Source organism: Bos taurus, chromosome 18 (assembly GCF_002263795.3).
Source record: "Bos taurus isolate L1 Dominette 01449 registration number 42190680 breed Hereford chromosome 18, ARS-UCD2.0, whole genome shotgun sequence".
Classification (NCBI taxonomy): Eukaryota; Metazoa; Chordata; class Mammalia; order Artiodactyla; family Bovidae; genus Bos; species Bos taurus.
The window spans coordinates 54,336,654-54,353,225 of NC_037345.1; the positions used below are offsets into that span (position 1 = coordinate 54,336,654).

Consider the following 16,572-nt stretch of genomic DNA (forward strand, 5'->3'; position numbering starts at 1 on the left):
TTGTCGTCTGGAGAATCGCCATAGACAGAGGAGCCTGGCAGCTGCAGTCCATGGGGTCGCCAAGAACCGGACACGACTGAGTGACTAAGCATACAAGCACACCCACAGGTATAAATGTAGAAATATAATTTATTTGGTGTATAAAATCAGAAGATAATAATACTACCCATGATGCTCCTTAAATGTCCTTTAGTCTGTGGCTGGTTAATAAGCATGACACACCCAGCCTGTGGATTGATTTTGACCTTATTGTGAAGAAAGGAGTTGATTTGTGTCCAGATAGGGAAAGTAGATCTGAGACGTATTAAATGGAAAAGATTAAGCAATGGCACAGGGAGTGTTTGGATTTCTGTTTAATATGTTAAAAGGGAAATACCATTGACTGAGTTGCTTACACAGGGAAAACTCAGATTTGAACCAGGAAGACCTGGGAAGGGTGGAGTCTCGGGGTGGCGGGAGAGGGTACATGTGGATCTGGGACCAAGTGGCCAATGCATGTCTAACGCTCACGGTGGACGAGCTCAGCTCTTCATGCCTATTAAGTTGATGAATTCTCCTAACACCCTCTAAGGTGAGTCTATTGTTCTCATTTTTGCAGACGAGGAAGCTGAGACACAGAGAGGTTTGGTGGTTTGCCCAAAGCCACACAACTGGTGAGGGCTTGAATTTTCATTCTGTTGAAATGCAGGTTCCGATTTGGTAGGTCTGGGGATGGGCCTGAGATTCTACACTTCTTTTTTTTTTGGCCACGCTGTATAGCGTGTGTGGGATCTTAGTTCCCCAACCAGGGATTGAACTCTTGCCCCCTGCGGAAGAAGTGGGGAGTCTTAACCATGGAACCAGAGGAAGTCCTGAGGTTTGAATTTTTAAAGCCTGCACATGGCTTCATGTTAGAGATGAAAATAATATGAAAGTGAAGTGTTAAACTTCACACACAATGGCTTGGCCTTTTAGTAGCTACTTGGCATGGAGGAGGGGGAAGGGGAGTGCCCCAACTTCCCTTCTGCCCTTCCTGTTGTGTCAACTCCAGCTGATGCCCTGCGGAGGGCCAGTCAGCCCAAAAGAGTCAGCAGAGAGCCGCAGTGTCAGGTTATTATGACATCATGCGGACGAGTCTATTTTCTACCTGAGCCCTTGATCTGTGCCACAAGCTTTACACATATCGACTGATCAAAGCCTCCCCAAACTGGTGAGGTAGGCTCATCTCCGTGACTAGCTTCTCAGATGAGGAAACCCAGAGAGAGAGCCGGCCGAAACTGTGCACTCAAGAGTCGGAGAGGCCGGGTCTGCTCAGGGTCACTGGCTGTCCGGCCTTCCAACTCTCCCAAACCTAAGACTTTTGGATGGTGATGTCCTAGGGCCTGGAGTTTCAGAGTGGGACTAATTAACACAGTTTGAAATTCAGCTCTGTTACTTGCTTAGCTGAGCCACCTTCGGTAAGTTTCTTAATTTCTCTATGGCCTCAGTTTTCTTGTCTGCAGAATGGGTCTAACAATCGTGTGAAAATCAGAGGGTTGTTATAAGGACTAAATGATATAATATGTAAAGGGGCTTGGAGCGATGCCTGGCACAGAACACAAAGTACTCGCTAGATGGTGCTTAATAGTAATAATAATGAAAGGGGATTTCCTGATGGCTCAGATGGTAAAGAGTCTGCCTGCAACACGGGAGACCTGGGTTGTAGTAGCAGTTATGATTCACATTCTATGGTAGACAATGTCATTTCTCTGCTCAGCACCTTCCCATGGCTCCCGTCTCATGCAGAATAAAAGATGAAGAGCTTACAGCACCTAGGTGGGCACTGATACCTCTGTTTTTACCTCCCATCTATTCCACAGGAGATGGAGTTCTAATGTGTACCGTCAGGTTCCCGCCTTAGGGTATTTGCACTGGCTCTTTCCTCTGCCTGGGATTCACTTCTCCCAGATCACCACACAGCTCCCTCCCCACCTCCTTTCTTGTTCCTGTTGTTCAGTCCGTGTCTGACTCTTTTCGACCCCATGGACTGCAGCTCACCAGGCTTTCTTGTCCTTCACTATCTCCCAGAGCCTGTTCAAACTCATGTCCATTGAACATGGACATGATGTCCATGGTTGGATGATGTCATCCAACCATCTCGTCCTCAGTTCCCCCACCCCCCACCTTCTCCTCCTGCCCTCTATCCCCTCCTTTGTGGTTTTGCTCAAATGTCACCTTTTCAGAGAGGCCTTCCTTGACTCCTCATTTAAAGTTCAACTATAAGGAATTAAAAATTCCAAAAAAAAAAAAAAAATAAAATAAAAATAAAAATTCCTTGTAATGCAGGAGACCTGGGTTCGATCCTTGGGTTGAGAAGATCCCCTGGAGAAGGGAAGGGCAGCCCACTCCAGTATTATTGCCTGGAGAATTCCAAGGACAGAGGAGCCTGAAGGGCTACATGCCATCTATGGGGTCGCACTGAGTCGGACACGACTGAATGATTAACACTTTCACATTTACTTTCATCTTGATGAATATTCAAGTTCCAATAGTTTAGATTCTAGAGTTCCAGTCTGCTAACTGGCTAGTGGTCAATGCTCTAGAGCTTCACTAGTCACGTGTAGCTATTTAAATCAATGAAAATGAAATAAGATAGAAAGTTTAGTTTCTCAGTCACCCTGGCTCCCATTTCAAATACCACAGATATGGACTATTTCCATCAACATTGAAAGTTCGATTGGACAGGGCTGGTCTAGAATGCCAAGCGATAAATGGCTAGCTAGCTACTAAATTCTAAGAATTTAGTATTTTGGAATTCTAAGATTTTTAGCATGTTAGAATTCTAACATGGTAATATTCTGGTAATAAGCTGGGGCTCTAACACTAACATTTTAGAATTCCAAGATTCTAATGTGCTGGAGTTCTTTTTTTCTTATAGCTTTATTTATTTATTTTGATTGTGTTCAGTCTTTGTTGCTATGCAGGTTTTTCTCTAGGGGCTACTTTTCAGTTTGGGGGCCCCGGCTTCTCATTGCAGTGGCTTCTCTTGTTGCGGATCACGGGCTCAGTAATTGTGGCTTCTGGGCTTTAGAGCACAGACAGGCTCAGTAGTTGTGGAGCACGGGATTTGTTGCTCCGTGGCATGTGAGATCTTCCCGGACCAGGGATCAAACCCGTGTCTCCTGCATTGGCAGGTGGATTCGTTACCACTGAGCCACCAGGGAAGCCCTGCACTGGAGCTCTAACGTTGTCCTGTCCTGGTTTCTGAGATGCTAAGGGGCTGGTGTTCCTATCCACTAGGATTCTGAGGGCCTGACAGTTTTCGTCTCTGAGTTTTCACACCATTGCTCGCCTTCCCAGGTGTCTGCAGCCTGAATGGAGAACAATTCTCTCGGCAATGAGTATGGGGATTACAGCGACCTTCCGGATCTCCCGGTGGACTGCGCTGATGGCTCCTGCATGTCCATTGACCTCCTCCACGCGACCCCACTCCTGCTGTATGCCGCCGTCTTCCTGGTGGGGGTGCCGGGCAACGCCATGATGGCCTGGGTGACCTGGAAAGAGGCCCGCCAGAGGGTCAGTGCCAACTGGTTCCTCCAACTGGCCGTAGCGGACCTGCTCTGCTGTCTGTCTCTCCCCATCCTGGCAGTGTCGGTCGCCCACAAGGGCCATTGGCTGTACGGGGCAGTGGGCTGCCGGACCCTGCCCTCTGTCATCCTGCTTTCCATGTATGCCAGCGTCCTCCTCCTGGCCACTCTCAGCACGGACCTCTGCCTGCTGGCCCTCAGGCCCATCTGGTGGGGGACAGCTGGGCGGGCGTGCAGGGTGCGGGCAGCCTGTGGGGCATGCTGGGGGCTGGCCCTGCTGCTCACCGTGCCCTCGGCCATCTACCGCCGGCTGCATCAGGAGCATTTCCCACACCGGCTGGAGTGTGTGGTGGACTATGGTGGCTCGACCGTGGCCGAGAACTCAGTGACGGCCACCCGGTTTATTTTTGGCTTCCTGGGGCCGCTGGTGGTTGTGGTCGTCTGCCACAGTGCCCTCCTGTGTCGTGCTACCCAACGCCGCTGGCCACTGGGCCTGGCCGTTGTGGTGGGGTTTTTTGTCTGCTGGGCCCCCTACCACGCGCTGGGACTGGTACTCACCATGGCGGCCCCACACTCCACCCTCCTGGCCCAGGCCCTGCGGGCTGAACCCTTGGTGGTGGGCCTGGCCCTTGCTCACAGTTGCCTCAATCCCATGCTTTTCCTCTATTTTGGGCAGGCTCAACTCCGCCAGTCTCTGCCAGCCGCATGTCGCTGGGCCCTGAAGGAGCCACAGAGCGAGGATGAAAGTATGGTCAGCAAGAAATCGACTAGCCACGACCTGGTCTCAGAGATGGAAGTGTAGGCTAGGGGGAAATCGGTTTCTCTCCTTCTATCCCATTTTGCAAGATGGGCTTCAGGCATAGCTGGATCCAGGAGCTTAATGATATTGTCATTTGTTCTTTTATTCATTCAACAAACATTTGTTATGCCCCTGCCATGTGCAGTGCAGATATAAAACATTTCCATCATTGCAGGAAGTTCTACTGGACAAGGTTGCTCTAGAATATCACCTGTTCAGATCTTTGAAATCACATAGTAGTGATACCCTCTTAACTCCAGGACAGCACTTTACACACAGTTTCTCCTTTAAGGTAATTCTTACAACAACCCAGAGGTCGTTTTCCCAAGATCGCACAACAAGGAAATTATAGAGCTGAGATTGGATCCCATGTTTACCTGACCCTAGTATCCATGCTCTTGATCATTGAAAATTTCCTTCAACGCCTTCTTCAAATAGTCTCCTCCCTGGGGAACAGAACATTCTGTTCTCCAAGTTCTGGAACAAAATTTCCCAGCTAACCTGTAAGTTTTCCAAGGACAACATCTGGGCTAGTTTAATTTCTGTCTCGCCTCCACCCTTCCCAAACTTTAAAAAGAGCCAAACTATGTTTGTGTACACCCTATTTTCTTCCAACTAGATTGTGAGCTACCCAATGATGGGGATCTTTTTGTTAAAAAAAAAATCTGATACAGGGACACGTCTTAGGTCAACAACACATATTTTATTTTTTGATATTTTATTCAGCATTCTCATGGAGAAGGGAATGGCAACCCACTCCAGTATTCTTACCTGGGAAATCCCATGGACAGAGGACAGAGGAGCCTGGCAGGCTACAGTTCATGGGGTCACAAGAGTTGGACATAACTTAAGAAACTAAACCACCAGAATTCTCATGCATGATCCAAAATTGCCTTATCAAATGAATCCTGTCCTGGGACAATTTATATAACTTCATGAAAAGTTGGAAGAAATCTTGCTGTTAATCCATTGGGGCCAGGTGCCATTTAGGAGAGTTCTTTGTACATTTGTAAACAGTCTTTTGTATTTTTTTAAATTTGTTTTCCTTTCTTATTGCATCAGTGTTACTTCTTGTTAAAAAATAATTAATTTCATGAAAGCTTTTAGAGTCTTTCTCAGCAATTTTCCATAGAAGTCCTTTGATCATGAAAAATAACCTTGTTTTTGGTTTGTTGCAACTTCCTCCTTTTGTTCTTAAGTTTGTTCTTTGGTTTTTGTTTATTTTTAGCATGAATGTATCAAGTTCTTTAGGTTTCCAATTAGAATGTTTCCCAAGAACTAGTTTCAAGTTTTCTACTCAATCCTTAGCATTGGTAGTTTGTTATTTTCTTCCTAACTTGATATTTGTTGCTTGCTTTCTCCCATTTTCATTTTTTAAAAAAAATTGTAGTTCTCTTTTGTACATTTTAAGCAGATGTTAGTCAATTTCTTCCCCTTCTTCTTTTGATCATGACACAAGAATTGGCCTCTCAATGTTCTAATTGCTTCCTAAGGATTCAATAGTTACATACAACTTACCACTTGACATTCCAACTCATTGTAGAATAAATAATTTAATATGCTCAAAACGGAACTATGGATTTTCTCTTTCAGCCATCCTCCTGCTTCTTTTCCATCCCAATTAATGGCAACTCTATTTCCAGGCGCTCAGGCCAAGAACCTCGGGCCACCTCTGTTTCTCTCATATTCACAGTTCATGACCAGTTTATCAGCCAATCCCTGAAGATTCTATTTTAAAATATCAATTTTCTCCGCCATCATCCTGGTCCAGCCATCTATTGTGGCAGCCTCCCCCTTGGTCCCCTCTTCTTATCTTGAATCCCTGTAGGCTGTTCCCCACATGGGAGCCAGAGGACTCTGTTAAAATCTAAGTCACATGGAACTCTGCCCATGGACTCCACCTCACTCAGATTGGAAGCCAAAGTCCACACTTGTATCCTCCTCCTCTCTCCCACCTCATTCCCTATTGTTTTCCAACCTTCATCCAACTACACAAGCCTGCTTGCTGACCCTTGAACCCTCCAAGTTATGTGGTCATCTCAGTCTTTGCCTCTGTTGCTTCCTCTACCTTGAATGCTCTGGCCAAGGGATCCCCATGGCTTGCAACGCTGTTTTTAGCTCTTTGCCTAAATGTTACTTTCTGGGAGATGCCTTCTCTGACTGTCACTGGACCAAATAACATCACTCCTTGTCCCTTCCCTGCTTTGTTTTACACCATAGAAAATGCAGTTCTGCTTGACATTCTATATATTTATTTTAATCTACGAGTCTGTCTCCCTCACCAAAATATAAACTCCTTCGTTTTGTTCATTTCTGTACCCTCAGTACCTAGAACTGATTCTAGAAATGAAAGCTTCTTAACCATGATGCTATCCAAAGGAAAAAGGAGAATGATGCGAAGGATATAAAAAATGAAAGATTTAACATTTATCAAGCGCCTATATGTATAATAGTGAAATAAGTTTAGCTACCTTATGTATGCATACTTTTGCATTTGTTTTTCCCAACAATCTTGAAAAGTAGGCATTATCCTCGTTTTATAAATAGGGAAACTGAGGCTCAGTGCCGCAATGACTGACCCATCTAGGACTAAAGAGGAGTCACTTTTCTCCTTCAAGTAGTCACTCATTCAACATTCACCGACTATCTAATCCCTGTGTTTGTCTCTGGAGAATCTAGGACCTTCAAGACAGAAAGCTTGGAAGTTGAATTGTATTATTCATTAATGAGCTGATAGGGTGAATTATACATGAATAGATTACATTAATGATTGTGAATTGTAATACATCAATGTAAAGACCCTGATGCTGGGAAAGATTGAAGGCAGGAGGAGAAGGGGACGACAGAGGACAAGATGGTTGGCTGGCATAACTGACTCGATGGACATGAGTTTGAGCAAGCTCCGGGAGTTGGTGATGGACAGGGAAGACTGGCGTGCTGCTCATGGGGTCGCAAAGAGTAGGCCAACGACTGAGCAACTGAACGGAACTGAACACATCAACGTATTAATAATTAATACATTAATAATAATAACTAAATCACGGGGGGGGTGTTTTGATAGTGTCTGGGCTCAGGCCAGCGTCCTATTTTGGCTAAACCCCTGCGTCCGGGCGACCCACAGATACAATTAGCTGTTCAGAGGCAGGATAGACCAATTTGCCACCGTCACGCCTCCACTGGCCCCCAGAGGGCGCAGCGTCACCCGAAGCTCCGCCCAAAGCGAGGCGGGGCCTGATCATTCTGTACGCAGGCGCACAGTGAGCCTTGGGCTCTCGCAGCTGCTCATTGGTTCCTCTTTCCGCCTCGGGGGCTGGGCTGGGCCGTGAGAATGGCGTGCGCAGGCGCAGGACCGGCTTCGGGCGCGTGAGCGGTCCTGGGGACCGGAAGTTGAGGCGATCTCGGCGGGTAGCGAGGTGAGGGGGGCGGGGCGGCTGCGTGGGGCGGTGGTGGCGGCGACTGGAGCTCGATCGGGATCGGGAACAGCTTGGGAGCGGGCTGAGGGGAACGGGGAGACCCCGAGATGAGGCAAGGTGTTGGAGGAAGCCGGGCAGCCGGGAGAAGCAGATAGAGATGGAGCCTGAGCGTTGCTAAGAGAACTGAGGGTCAGAGAGGTTGAAAGAAATGGAGGCACAAAAAGGAGTTTCGAGAAACTGAGGGACTGAGAGACGGGGAGGTTGAGACGAGGAGAGAAGCTGAAAACTGGAGAGATCGAGGGCGAGAGACTAATGGATCCGACGGAGAGAGGCTCACAGGGTCCACGAGAGAAGTGTGATCGCACCGTGCACTTGGGAGATGGAAAGAAACGTAGAACGATGAGAGTGGAAACTAGAGTTTTGAGAAAAGTGTACATATTTGTGTGTGTGATGTATATGTATGCATATAACTATATATGAGTGATGTAGTGTCTGATTTGTGTCAGCCCTAAGTAAATGTTGGCTATTATTAGAGCTTCAAACTAGGTGACAGAATTTTAGATGGAGAAATGGAGAGTCAGTGATGGAGAGAGAAGAAAACGGAGAGTCACACACACACACACACACAAAATTCAAACAAAATAAGAGATGAAAAACTGAAGAGGAGGAGTGGAGTCAAATGGAGAAAGACAGTTGGAGAGAAAATCAGAGGGAAAAACAGATCAGGGTGGGAGAGAATCAGAGAAATGAAGAGTTGGGACCAGTCAAGGAGAGGGAAGAGAGGTAAGGGTGGTGAGCAAGATGGACCAGAAAAAAGAGACCTGAAGATGGAGAGCCAGAGAAGAGAGATGGGGAAGTAGAGAAAATCTCTAAAAGCCTTGAGCCTAGCAAGTACAGGCCAAGAGATGGTCAGAGGCACAGTAAGAGAGAAACTAGTCAAGCCAAGAAGTCCAAAAGATAGCCTAAGACTAGACACCTTGAGAGCCATAAGGATGCCCTCATTCTGGCCCACATACATACGTAAGGCAGTTAGCAGCCTGGGAGGAATGCTCCCCTCCGTTTCATTGTCCCTGTCTTTTTCTGAGACTCACTGGCCCAGCATGGCAGCATTTTCAAGGCCTTTTCCTTTTTGTTCCCTGCTAGAAAAGAAATTCCCTCTGAAGGTGCTATGGTATCACCCAGCCCACGTGCTTACCAGGAAGTGGTGGGCACTCCCCACAAAGCTACTCTTTTATGGGTACAGCTCTGCCAGTCCACAGGTTCTTCAACTGGCTCTTGCCTGGCTTTGATAAACCCTTAACTGGCTCTGATAACTCCCAGGGTTGGTCTGGGTCTCTCTGAGACTAGAGATAGAACCTCTGAACTCTGTTCTGTGATGGCCCTTAGAGACTGAAGGCTGAGGAGGAGAAAGCATTGCTAATAAACCAAGGGGAACTGTGACCTTTTGAGTGTAAAATTCTTTCCAGGTTGTATGCCTGTGGTTCCTCGCACTGTTTTCTCTGTCAGTCATCATGGAGAGAAAGCACTGGGCTTGTATGTCAGTTACTGTTTCGCTTCTCTGTGTCAGGCTAGGTAATAAACGTTGCAGTGTTTTGAGATGGGGATTGTTCCCATTTTTCAGATGAAGAAAACCTCAGAGGAGTTAATTTGCACGTGGACGCCTATCTGGTAAATGATAAAGCTGAGGCTGAAATTCAGATCTACCTGACTGTGAAGTCTTTACCATGGAAGGCTCGGGACCCTTTTGTCAGTTTTTTTTCATTAATTTTTTTTGTTGTTTTGGCTATGCTACACGGCATGTGGGATTTTTAGTTCCTGGGTCAGGAGTCGAACCTGCGCTCCCTGCATTGGAAGCATGGAGGCTCAACCACTTGACTGCAGGGGAAGTCCCTTAGGACCCTTTGAAGATCATAAACTCCTTTAAGAATCTGAGTGATGGGCTTCGCTCCAGAAAATAGCATATACAAGGGGATGTGCTTCATTGGTTAGGAGTTTACGCAGCTAAGAAACCAGGCCTTAAGCAAATGGACTTAGCGGTGAAATGGACTTTTGGAAGGAACTCAAGCACTGAATGGCGTTGCCAAGCTTCTCCCCTGTCCCTCTTCCACTTCTGTCCTTGTGGTTGCTTGGTGACCATCCTTGTGTGTGCCTCCTTGTGCCCACATGCAGTCTTTTCTGTAGGAAAGATTTCTAGGAAAAGACTATTTAAGACGTGCTACAAAGAGTTCCCTGCTTATATCATCCTTGCTTAGCCAACAGTAGATAAGCTTTTCTGTGCTGACAGCCTAGTGTAAATTCCTGGGAAAGGCCCTGACTGCCTCTCCTTGGGTCACATGTCTACTCCTCAGACCAGTCACTGGTTAAAGGGGGAGTGGGATACCATGATTGGCCAGGCCTTTGTCACTTGCCCAATCAATAGGAGTTCTCGGACTTATAGGCAGTGGAAACCATGTAGATTTCAAGAAGGGCTACTCTCCCAAGGAGAGTGCATTTGTTTTTCAGGAAAAAAAAAAAAAACAAAAGCGGGAAGTGCCAGGCAGGCAAAAACAAACCATGCAACACTTGCAAAATCAGGCACTGAATTCCAGAGGGTTTCCGGGGATCCTGAAACTCAGTAGACCACGCCTCTCATGTTGTTGTGTCTCATGACCAAGTTCTGCTGTTGGCTGGCCATGTGACCTACATTCCTTCAGGTCCAAAATCCCCTTCTTGGGGATCCTTCCCTGACTCCCAGGCATGGTCAAGGAAGGCTCCTGCAGCCCCCGGGCTTCCTTTCTTGCTGCCCCCATCTCTGGATTGTCAAGAGTCTGGTGGCAGGACCCCCTGTGGGCGCTCAGTGTGGTCTTACCCATTGCTGTCCCTTCCCCTAGTCCAGTGCTTGCAAAACAGCAGGCTGTCAGTAAATGTGTCTAATAAATGACTGTCTTCTGTTTTTTCCCGCAAACATCCAGGGCCTGCAGCCCCAGGATGAACTTGTGTCCATCCCAGAGGTCACCACAGGAGTCGTGAGGTGCCCTGTGCGTCACCAGCCTGACCCAGGCCGCAGGCCATTTGCTCTGCCAACTCCTGTGTCGATCCTGTAGCACCACTGAAGAGGAGATTAGCTCTTGGAGGAGAAAGTGCTGCCTTCTTGCCGGCACTGGCCTCTCACTGCAGCAAGTGGGGAATGTCCGAGAATATTTGGTCTAGGGGCTCAGAACTGAGGCCGGTTTTGTGACAGCCCTGGGATTGGCCACGGCATGCCGCCTCCCAGAACAAGGGAGGGCAGGGGTCCCTGGGACCGACCCCGGGCTCCCAGTCCTGAAGCGGCCCCAGAGAAATGGAACTGGAATTGTCCCGAGACACGGCGCCTCTTTGAGGATGCCTTCTTTGGCGATGAGGATTATATCCGGCAGGGTTCTGAGGAGTGTCAGAAGTTTTGGACATTCTTTGAACGCTTGCAGAGGTTCCAGAATCTCAAGACCACCAGGAAGGAGGAGAAAGATGCCAGGCAGCCCAAGCACAGCCACCCAGCACTGGCCGACTTGCCTCGCGCCTACGACCCTCGCTACCGCATCAACCTCTCCGTCCTCGGCCCGGACGCTCGGGACTCTCGGGGGCCGGGCAGGCGCCTGCCCCCGGAGAGAGCGTCCGAGTTCCGCCAAGCCCTGTTGCACTACCTGGACTTCTGCCAGAAGCAGGCGTTTGGGCGACTGGCCAAACTGCAGCGGGAGCGGGCGGCACTGCCCATTGCCCAGTACGGGCACCACATCCTGCAGATGCTGAAGGAGCACCAGGTGGTGGTGGTGGCGGGCGACACGGGCTGCGGCAAGTCCACCCAGGTGCCCCAGTACCTGCTGGCCGCCGGCTGCAGTCACGTGGCCTGCACCCAGCCCCGGCGAATCGCCTGCATCTCACTGGCCAAGCGCGTTGGCTTCGAGAGCCTCAGTCAGTACGGCTCACAGGTGAGTGGGGCAGAACAGGCTTCCAGGTTTTCTCACATAACCTCACGGGATAAGTTAATATCAGTGAAGTTACGAAAACACTACCCTTCTACCTGGCAATGCTTCTCCTAGAAATTTTTTTATAGATTGGCCTGGATATGGTCCAAATGACAAAGGCGCTAACGGTAGCCAGTTTAGTACTGTAAAAAAAATTGGAAATGCCTAAATGTTTATCAGTCTTTCTCTAGGCAGTCAGAAAAAAAAGAATGAGGATGTTTCTTACTAATGATATCTAGGGTTCTAATCCTGGCTCGACCACTTAAAAATTGTTATTGAGACTTCCCTGGCAGTCCAGTGGTTCGGAATCCACCTTCCAACGCAGGGGACTTGGGTTCTATCAGGGTCAGGGAACTAAGATCCCACATGCTATGGGGCAACTAAGCCTAAGTGCCCCGACTAGAGAAACACATCTGAAATCGAGGTGTGTACGATGTGAGGTAAGGGTTAAGATATGTTTCCTTTCAATAACATTTTTTAGCCTGTTTACTTTGGATGACTGGCTTCAGTTTCTCCATCTGTGAGATGAGGGTAATAATAGTGCTTACATTGTGTGGTGGTTGTGAGGATGAAATGAGTTGATATACATAAAGATTTAAAGTAGTTCCTGGTACTTAGAAGGGACTCAGAGAAAGGTTAATCGTTACTATTGTAATTAATTAGTATCATACATCAGGCTCCATGCCAAATACTTCATGTGCATTAGCGCATGTAATTCTCAGGGCATCTAGAAGGAAAAAATATGTCTCTGGGATGGAATTGCCCAAAGTCGGCAGCACTAAGTGGCAGAGGTGACATTCGAACCCAAGCCTGTTGGTCTCCGGGCTCTAATGTGGGACACTTGCTCAGGTTTTTGATATGGGGAGGGTCAGAGGCTACAGGACAGGCCCAGTGTCCTCTCTGACCACCCCCTCCCACCCCCCACCCCCAGGTTGGCTACCAGATTCGTTTCGAGAGCACGCGCTCGGCGGCCACGAAGATCGTGTTCCTGACGGTGGGGCTGCTCCTCCGGCAGATGCAGCGGGAGCCCAGCCTGCCCCAGTACCAGGTGCTGATCGTGGACGAGGTGCATGAGCGGCACCTCCACAACGACTTCCTCCTGGGGGTCCTCCAGCGCCAGCTGCCCCAGCGGCCTGACCTCAAGGTTGTCCTCATGTCGGCCACCATCAACATCTCGCTCTTCTCCAGCTACTTCGGCAACGCCCCCGTGGTGCAGGTGCCGGGGCGGCTCTTCCCCATCACGGTCAGTGCTGCCCACGCCTCCCGCCGCCCCCCACCCCACCCCCCAAGCCCCAGACTCCCCACCCGGTCCCTGGCCAACCTGGACATGTCGCTTCGCTTCTCTCCTTCTCTGTTCCCCATCTCTTTAATTAATGACCTTCTCTCTCTTTTTAAAGTTTTTCTGTATTTATTTTGTGGCTGCTGCACTGTTGCAGCATTGCACGAGCTTCTCATTGCGAGGCTTCTCTTGTTGCGGAGCACAGGCTCTACAGCTCGGACTCAGTAGCTGAGGCGCATGGACTTAGTGGCTCCGTGGCACGTGGGATCATCCTGGACCAGGGACTGAACCCATGTCCCCTGCATGGACAGGCAGATTCTTATCCACTGTACCACCAGGGAAGCTGCTATTTTCTGGGCATTTGCAGTGTCCTAGGGAGAGTGCTAACTGCTTGTTAGAGGAGAGCCCAAAATTTAAAGGCTCAAATAACACAGAAATTTTTCTTATCTAACAGAATAGAACCAACTTGTCCAGGCTGGTCCAGATTGATGAGCAATTCTGTTGCACATGGTCATTCAGGGACCCAGGCTCCTCCTTTCTCATCGCTTTACCATCTCACAGGGCAGGGTTTCTCAGACTCAGCACAGTTGGTATTTTGGGCTGGATAATTCTTGGTTGTGCCCTTCAGGGTGTTTATCAGCATCCCTCAGAAGTGGCAGGGCCAGGACTTAAATCCTGCTCACAGATAGATGTGGCACTGGGCCAGGTAGCTTCTGTTTGCCCTTCCAGATCTCCTGTGCCCTTCCCTACCTTCCTGTCTGCCCCGGCAGGCACTAACGGACCCCCCCTCCACCCAGCTTCTCCTTGGCCAGTGGAAAAGGAGAGGCCGCCCCTTCCCTCGAGGTCTGCAGTGGGCTAAACCTCGAAGCTCCTTCCAGGACGCCTCTCCGCACAGTCCTCTCCTTTATGGTTTGATAACCACTCCTTCCTCTTGTTCTTTGGGGCCAAGGCTTGATAACAGCTCTGAGGCTCCTCACGGCAGGAAATGCAGCGTTCCTTGTGGTTTCTGGATCTCAGTGCCCATCAATCTGTCTTCTAAGTAGTCATTAAAAACAGAGAGGGTGCTTTCAGAGAAGTGATTTTGAGGGTTTCAATTCCGACTCCACCCCTTAAAATTTTGTCATTGTTGGAGTTATACTCCAACTACAAAAGATTTATGTGTATCACAAGTGTATAGCTCAATTAATTTTCACGAATTAAATGTCTCAACGGGGACTTCCCTGGCGGTCCAGTGGCTAAGACTCCGAGCTCCCAATGCTGGGGAGCCGTGTTCGATCCCTGGTCAGGGAACTAGATCCCACATGCCGCAACTAAGACCTGGCACAGCCAAATAAATAAAAAAAATTTTTTAGTTTTTATCACAAGAAAAAATTTTTAAAAATACTTGAATGGAGCCAGTATCTAGGTTAAAAGGCATGAAACATTACCAGTACCCCAGAAACTTCCCAGTTACCTTGATACTTTGTCCTTTTCTCACATCCTCTTCAAGCTGAATATTTGAGACAGTTTGTCCTCTGTCTGCTGCCTGGCTGGTCTGTCCTCTCCATCAGCCTGTGGCCTCCCCACCCCCTGGTCACCTGGAGTGACCAGGTCTGCTCCTGCCTGGGGCCGTCTCCTCGCAGGTCGTGTACCAGCCGCAGGAGGCTGAGCCAACCACGTCCAAGTCAGAGAAGCTGGACCCGAGGCCCTTCCTCAGGGTGCTGGAAGCCATCGACAATAAGTACCCCCCCGAGGAGCGGGGCGACCTCCTGGTGTTCCTCAGCGGCATGGCGGAGATCAGCGCCGTGCTCGAGCCCGCCCAGGCCTATGCCAGCCACACCCAGCGCTGGGTGGTGCTGCCGCTGCACAGCGCCCTCTCTGTGGCCGACCAGGACAAGGTGCGGAGTGTAGCCGGGTGGAGCGGGGCAGGGGGTGCCTCGCTGCGTAGCCCAGGAGGAGGGGCTGGGGTGGCTGACACAGGACTGAGGCCACCCCACGACCCTGGGCTGTGGGCTGCAGAGAGGGGCCACTCACATCTTTCAGCTGGGGGAGGATGTTGCGGGGCGAGCTTCCTGATGAGGTGGGGGGCACTGGGGCTGGGCTTTGGCAGACAGGAGAATTTTGAGTAAAGGAAGAGGAAGGAAGGCAGTCCAGGTTGGGGGAACTAGCTTGAGCAAAGGCCTGGACGGAGCAATCTGGGAGTCAGGTGTGGGGAAAGGTGAAGAGACTGCCTGCTTGGAATGGAAGGGTGCTGGGGGACAGGTCTCTGGGTCACTGTCGGTCTAACAAATCACCCCAGGAGCTAGAGCATGGCCACTGTTACAGTCATTGTCTTACACGTCTTACGTGGTGTCTGTTGGTCAGGAATCTGGGAGGAGCTTAGCTGGATGGTCCTGGCTCAGGGTCTCTCATGAGTCGTGGTCAGGTGTCAGCTGGGGCTGCTGTCATTTGAAGGTTTGACTGGGGCTGGAGGATTCTCTTCTGAGATGGAGCACTCACTCACATGGCTGGCTCTTGGTTGGGGGGCCTTTCTAGGGGGCTACTTGGGAGTTCTCACAATGTGATGGCCAGCTCTTCCCAAAAGACCAAAGTAGAAGCCATAGCATCTTTTATGAGGTAGCTGTGGAAATCACAAACCATCACCTCTGCCCTGTTCAAAGGAACAGTACCAGGTGAGGCTGTGAATCCCGCGAGGTAAGACTGCCCCGGCCATCCTGGAGGCTGCCTGCCATAATCACCTCCAGGAGAGTCCCTTCAGGTCACATGTGGTTGTTTAGTGATTAAAGAAATAACCTTTGAGGGACCTCCCTGGTGGTTGGGTCCCGAGGTTAAGGCTCCATGCTTCCACTGCAGGGGACACAGGTTCCACCCCTGGTTGGGGAACCAAGAGCCCACATGCTGTGGGGTGCAGCCGTAAAAGTAAAAAACAAAACCAAAACACAGCCAAAAAGTTAAAAAAAAAAAAAAGAAAGAAAAGGAAGAAATAACATTTGAGCGCTTCCTAGTGCTTCTCTTGCACCAGGGGGCCCCTTTGGGACACGGTGGGGGCTTCCCCTCAAGCTGCTGGTCTGCTGGGGGCCGGATGGGCATGTCATCAACGATTCTACAAGTAGTAGAGGAAAGCCTCGGATATTCTGAGAGCAGAGTCTTGGTGGATTCAGGAAAGGCTCCCTGGGGAAGGGACTTTGCAAATGGAGACCTGAGAAAGCCCCATTCTGGGACGGGGGGCAGGAAAACGCATGTGCCAGCTAAAGTGTGTGGGGCACTTGTTTTGTGCTGGGCAGTGTCTGAACCACCCTGTCTGCCGGGTCCTGTGTCCCCATTTGACAGCTGCAGAAACTGAGGCATAGGCACTCAGGCAGAGTCACGTGACTGGCAGAGCCAGGCTGTAGAACTTGGTAATTTGGTATCAGAGCCCATGCTCCGAACCATCTGTTGGCAGACTTTCTGTGAAGAGGGTGGAATCTTCAGGTTTTATGGGCATGTGGTCTTTGTCACAACTACCCTGCTACAAAGCAGCTGTAGACTCACCAGGTGAGGCTGTGCTCTGTTAAGTTTGATTCACAAAAACAGGTCA

The 16,572-nt window shown here is 49.5% G+C and overlaps 2 protein-coding genes across 5 annotated transcripts in view; both read left to right on the forward strand.

The window, feature by feature from the left end:
• The first annotated feature begins 1,162 nt into the window (after positions 1 to 1,162).
• Positions 1,163 to 5,912, forward strand: C5AR2 (complement C5a receptor 2). The gene is given in 2 exon segments (NM_001077947.1): positions 1,163 to 1,436; positions 3,319 to 5,912. A coding segment is annotated over 1 exon segment (1,014 nt). The 5' UTR covers positions 1,163 to 1,436; positions 3,319 to 3,333; the 3' UTR covers positions 4,348 to 5,912.
• Positions 3,448 to 16,572, forward strand: part of DHX34 (DExH-box helicase 34) — a 31,067-nt gene continuing 17,942 nt past the window's right edge. Inside the window, exons 1-5 of one of the 4 annotated variants that reach the window (XM_024978039.2) lie at positions 7,727 to 8,188; positions 9,379 to 9,425; positions 10,709 to 11,701; positions 12,669 to 12,980; positions 14,639 to 14,893. In XM_024978039.2, the coding sequence (XP_024833807.1) occupies positions 10,997 to 11,701; positions 12,669 to 12,980; positions 14,639 to 14,893 (1,272 nt within the window). In that variant the 5' untranslated portion in view covers positions 7,727 to 8,188; positions 9,379 to 9,425; positions 10,709 to 10,996. Of the gene's footprint in view, positions 3,535 to 7,726; positions 8,541 to 9,378; positions 9,426 to 10,708; positions 11,702 to 12,668; positions 12,981 to 14,638; positions 14,894 to 16,572 lie in introns of those variants that run through there. The other 3 variants (XM_059876557.1, XM_024978038.2, NM_001192124.3) reach the window with 3 other exon arrangements.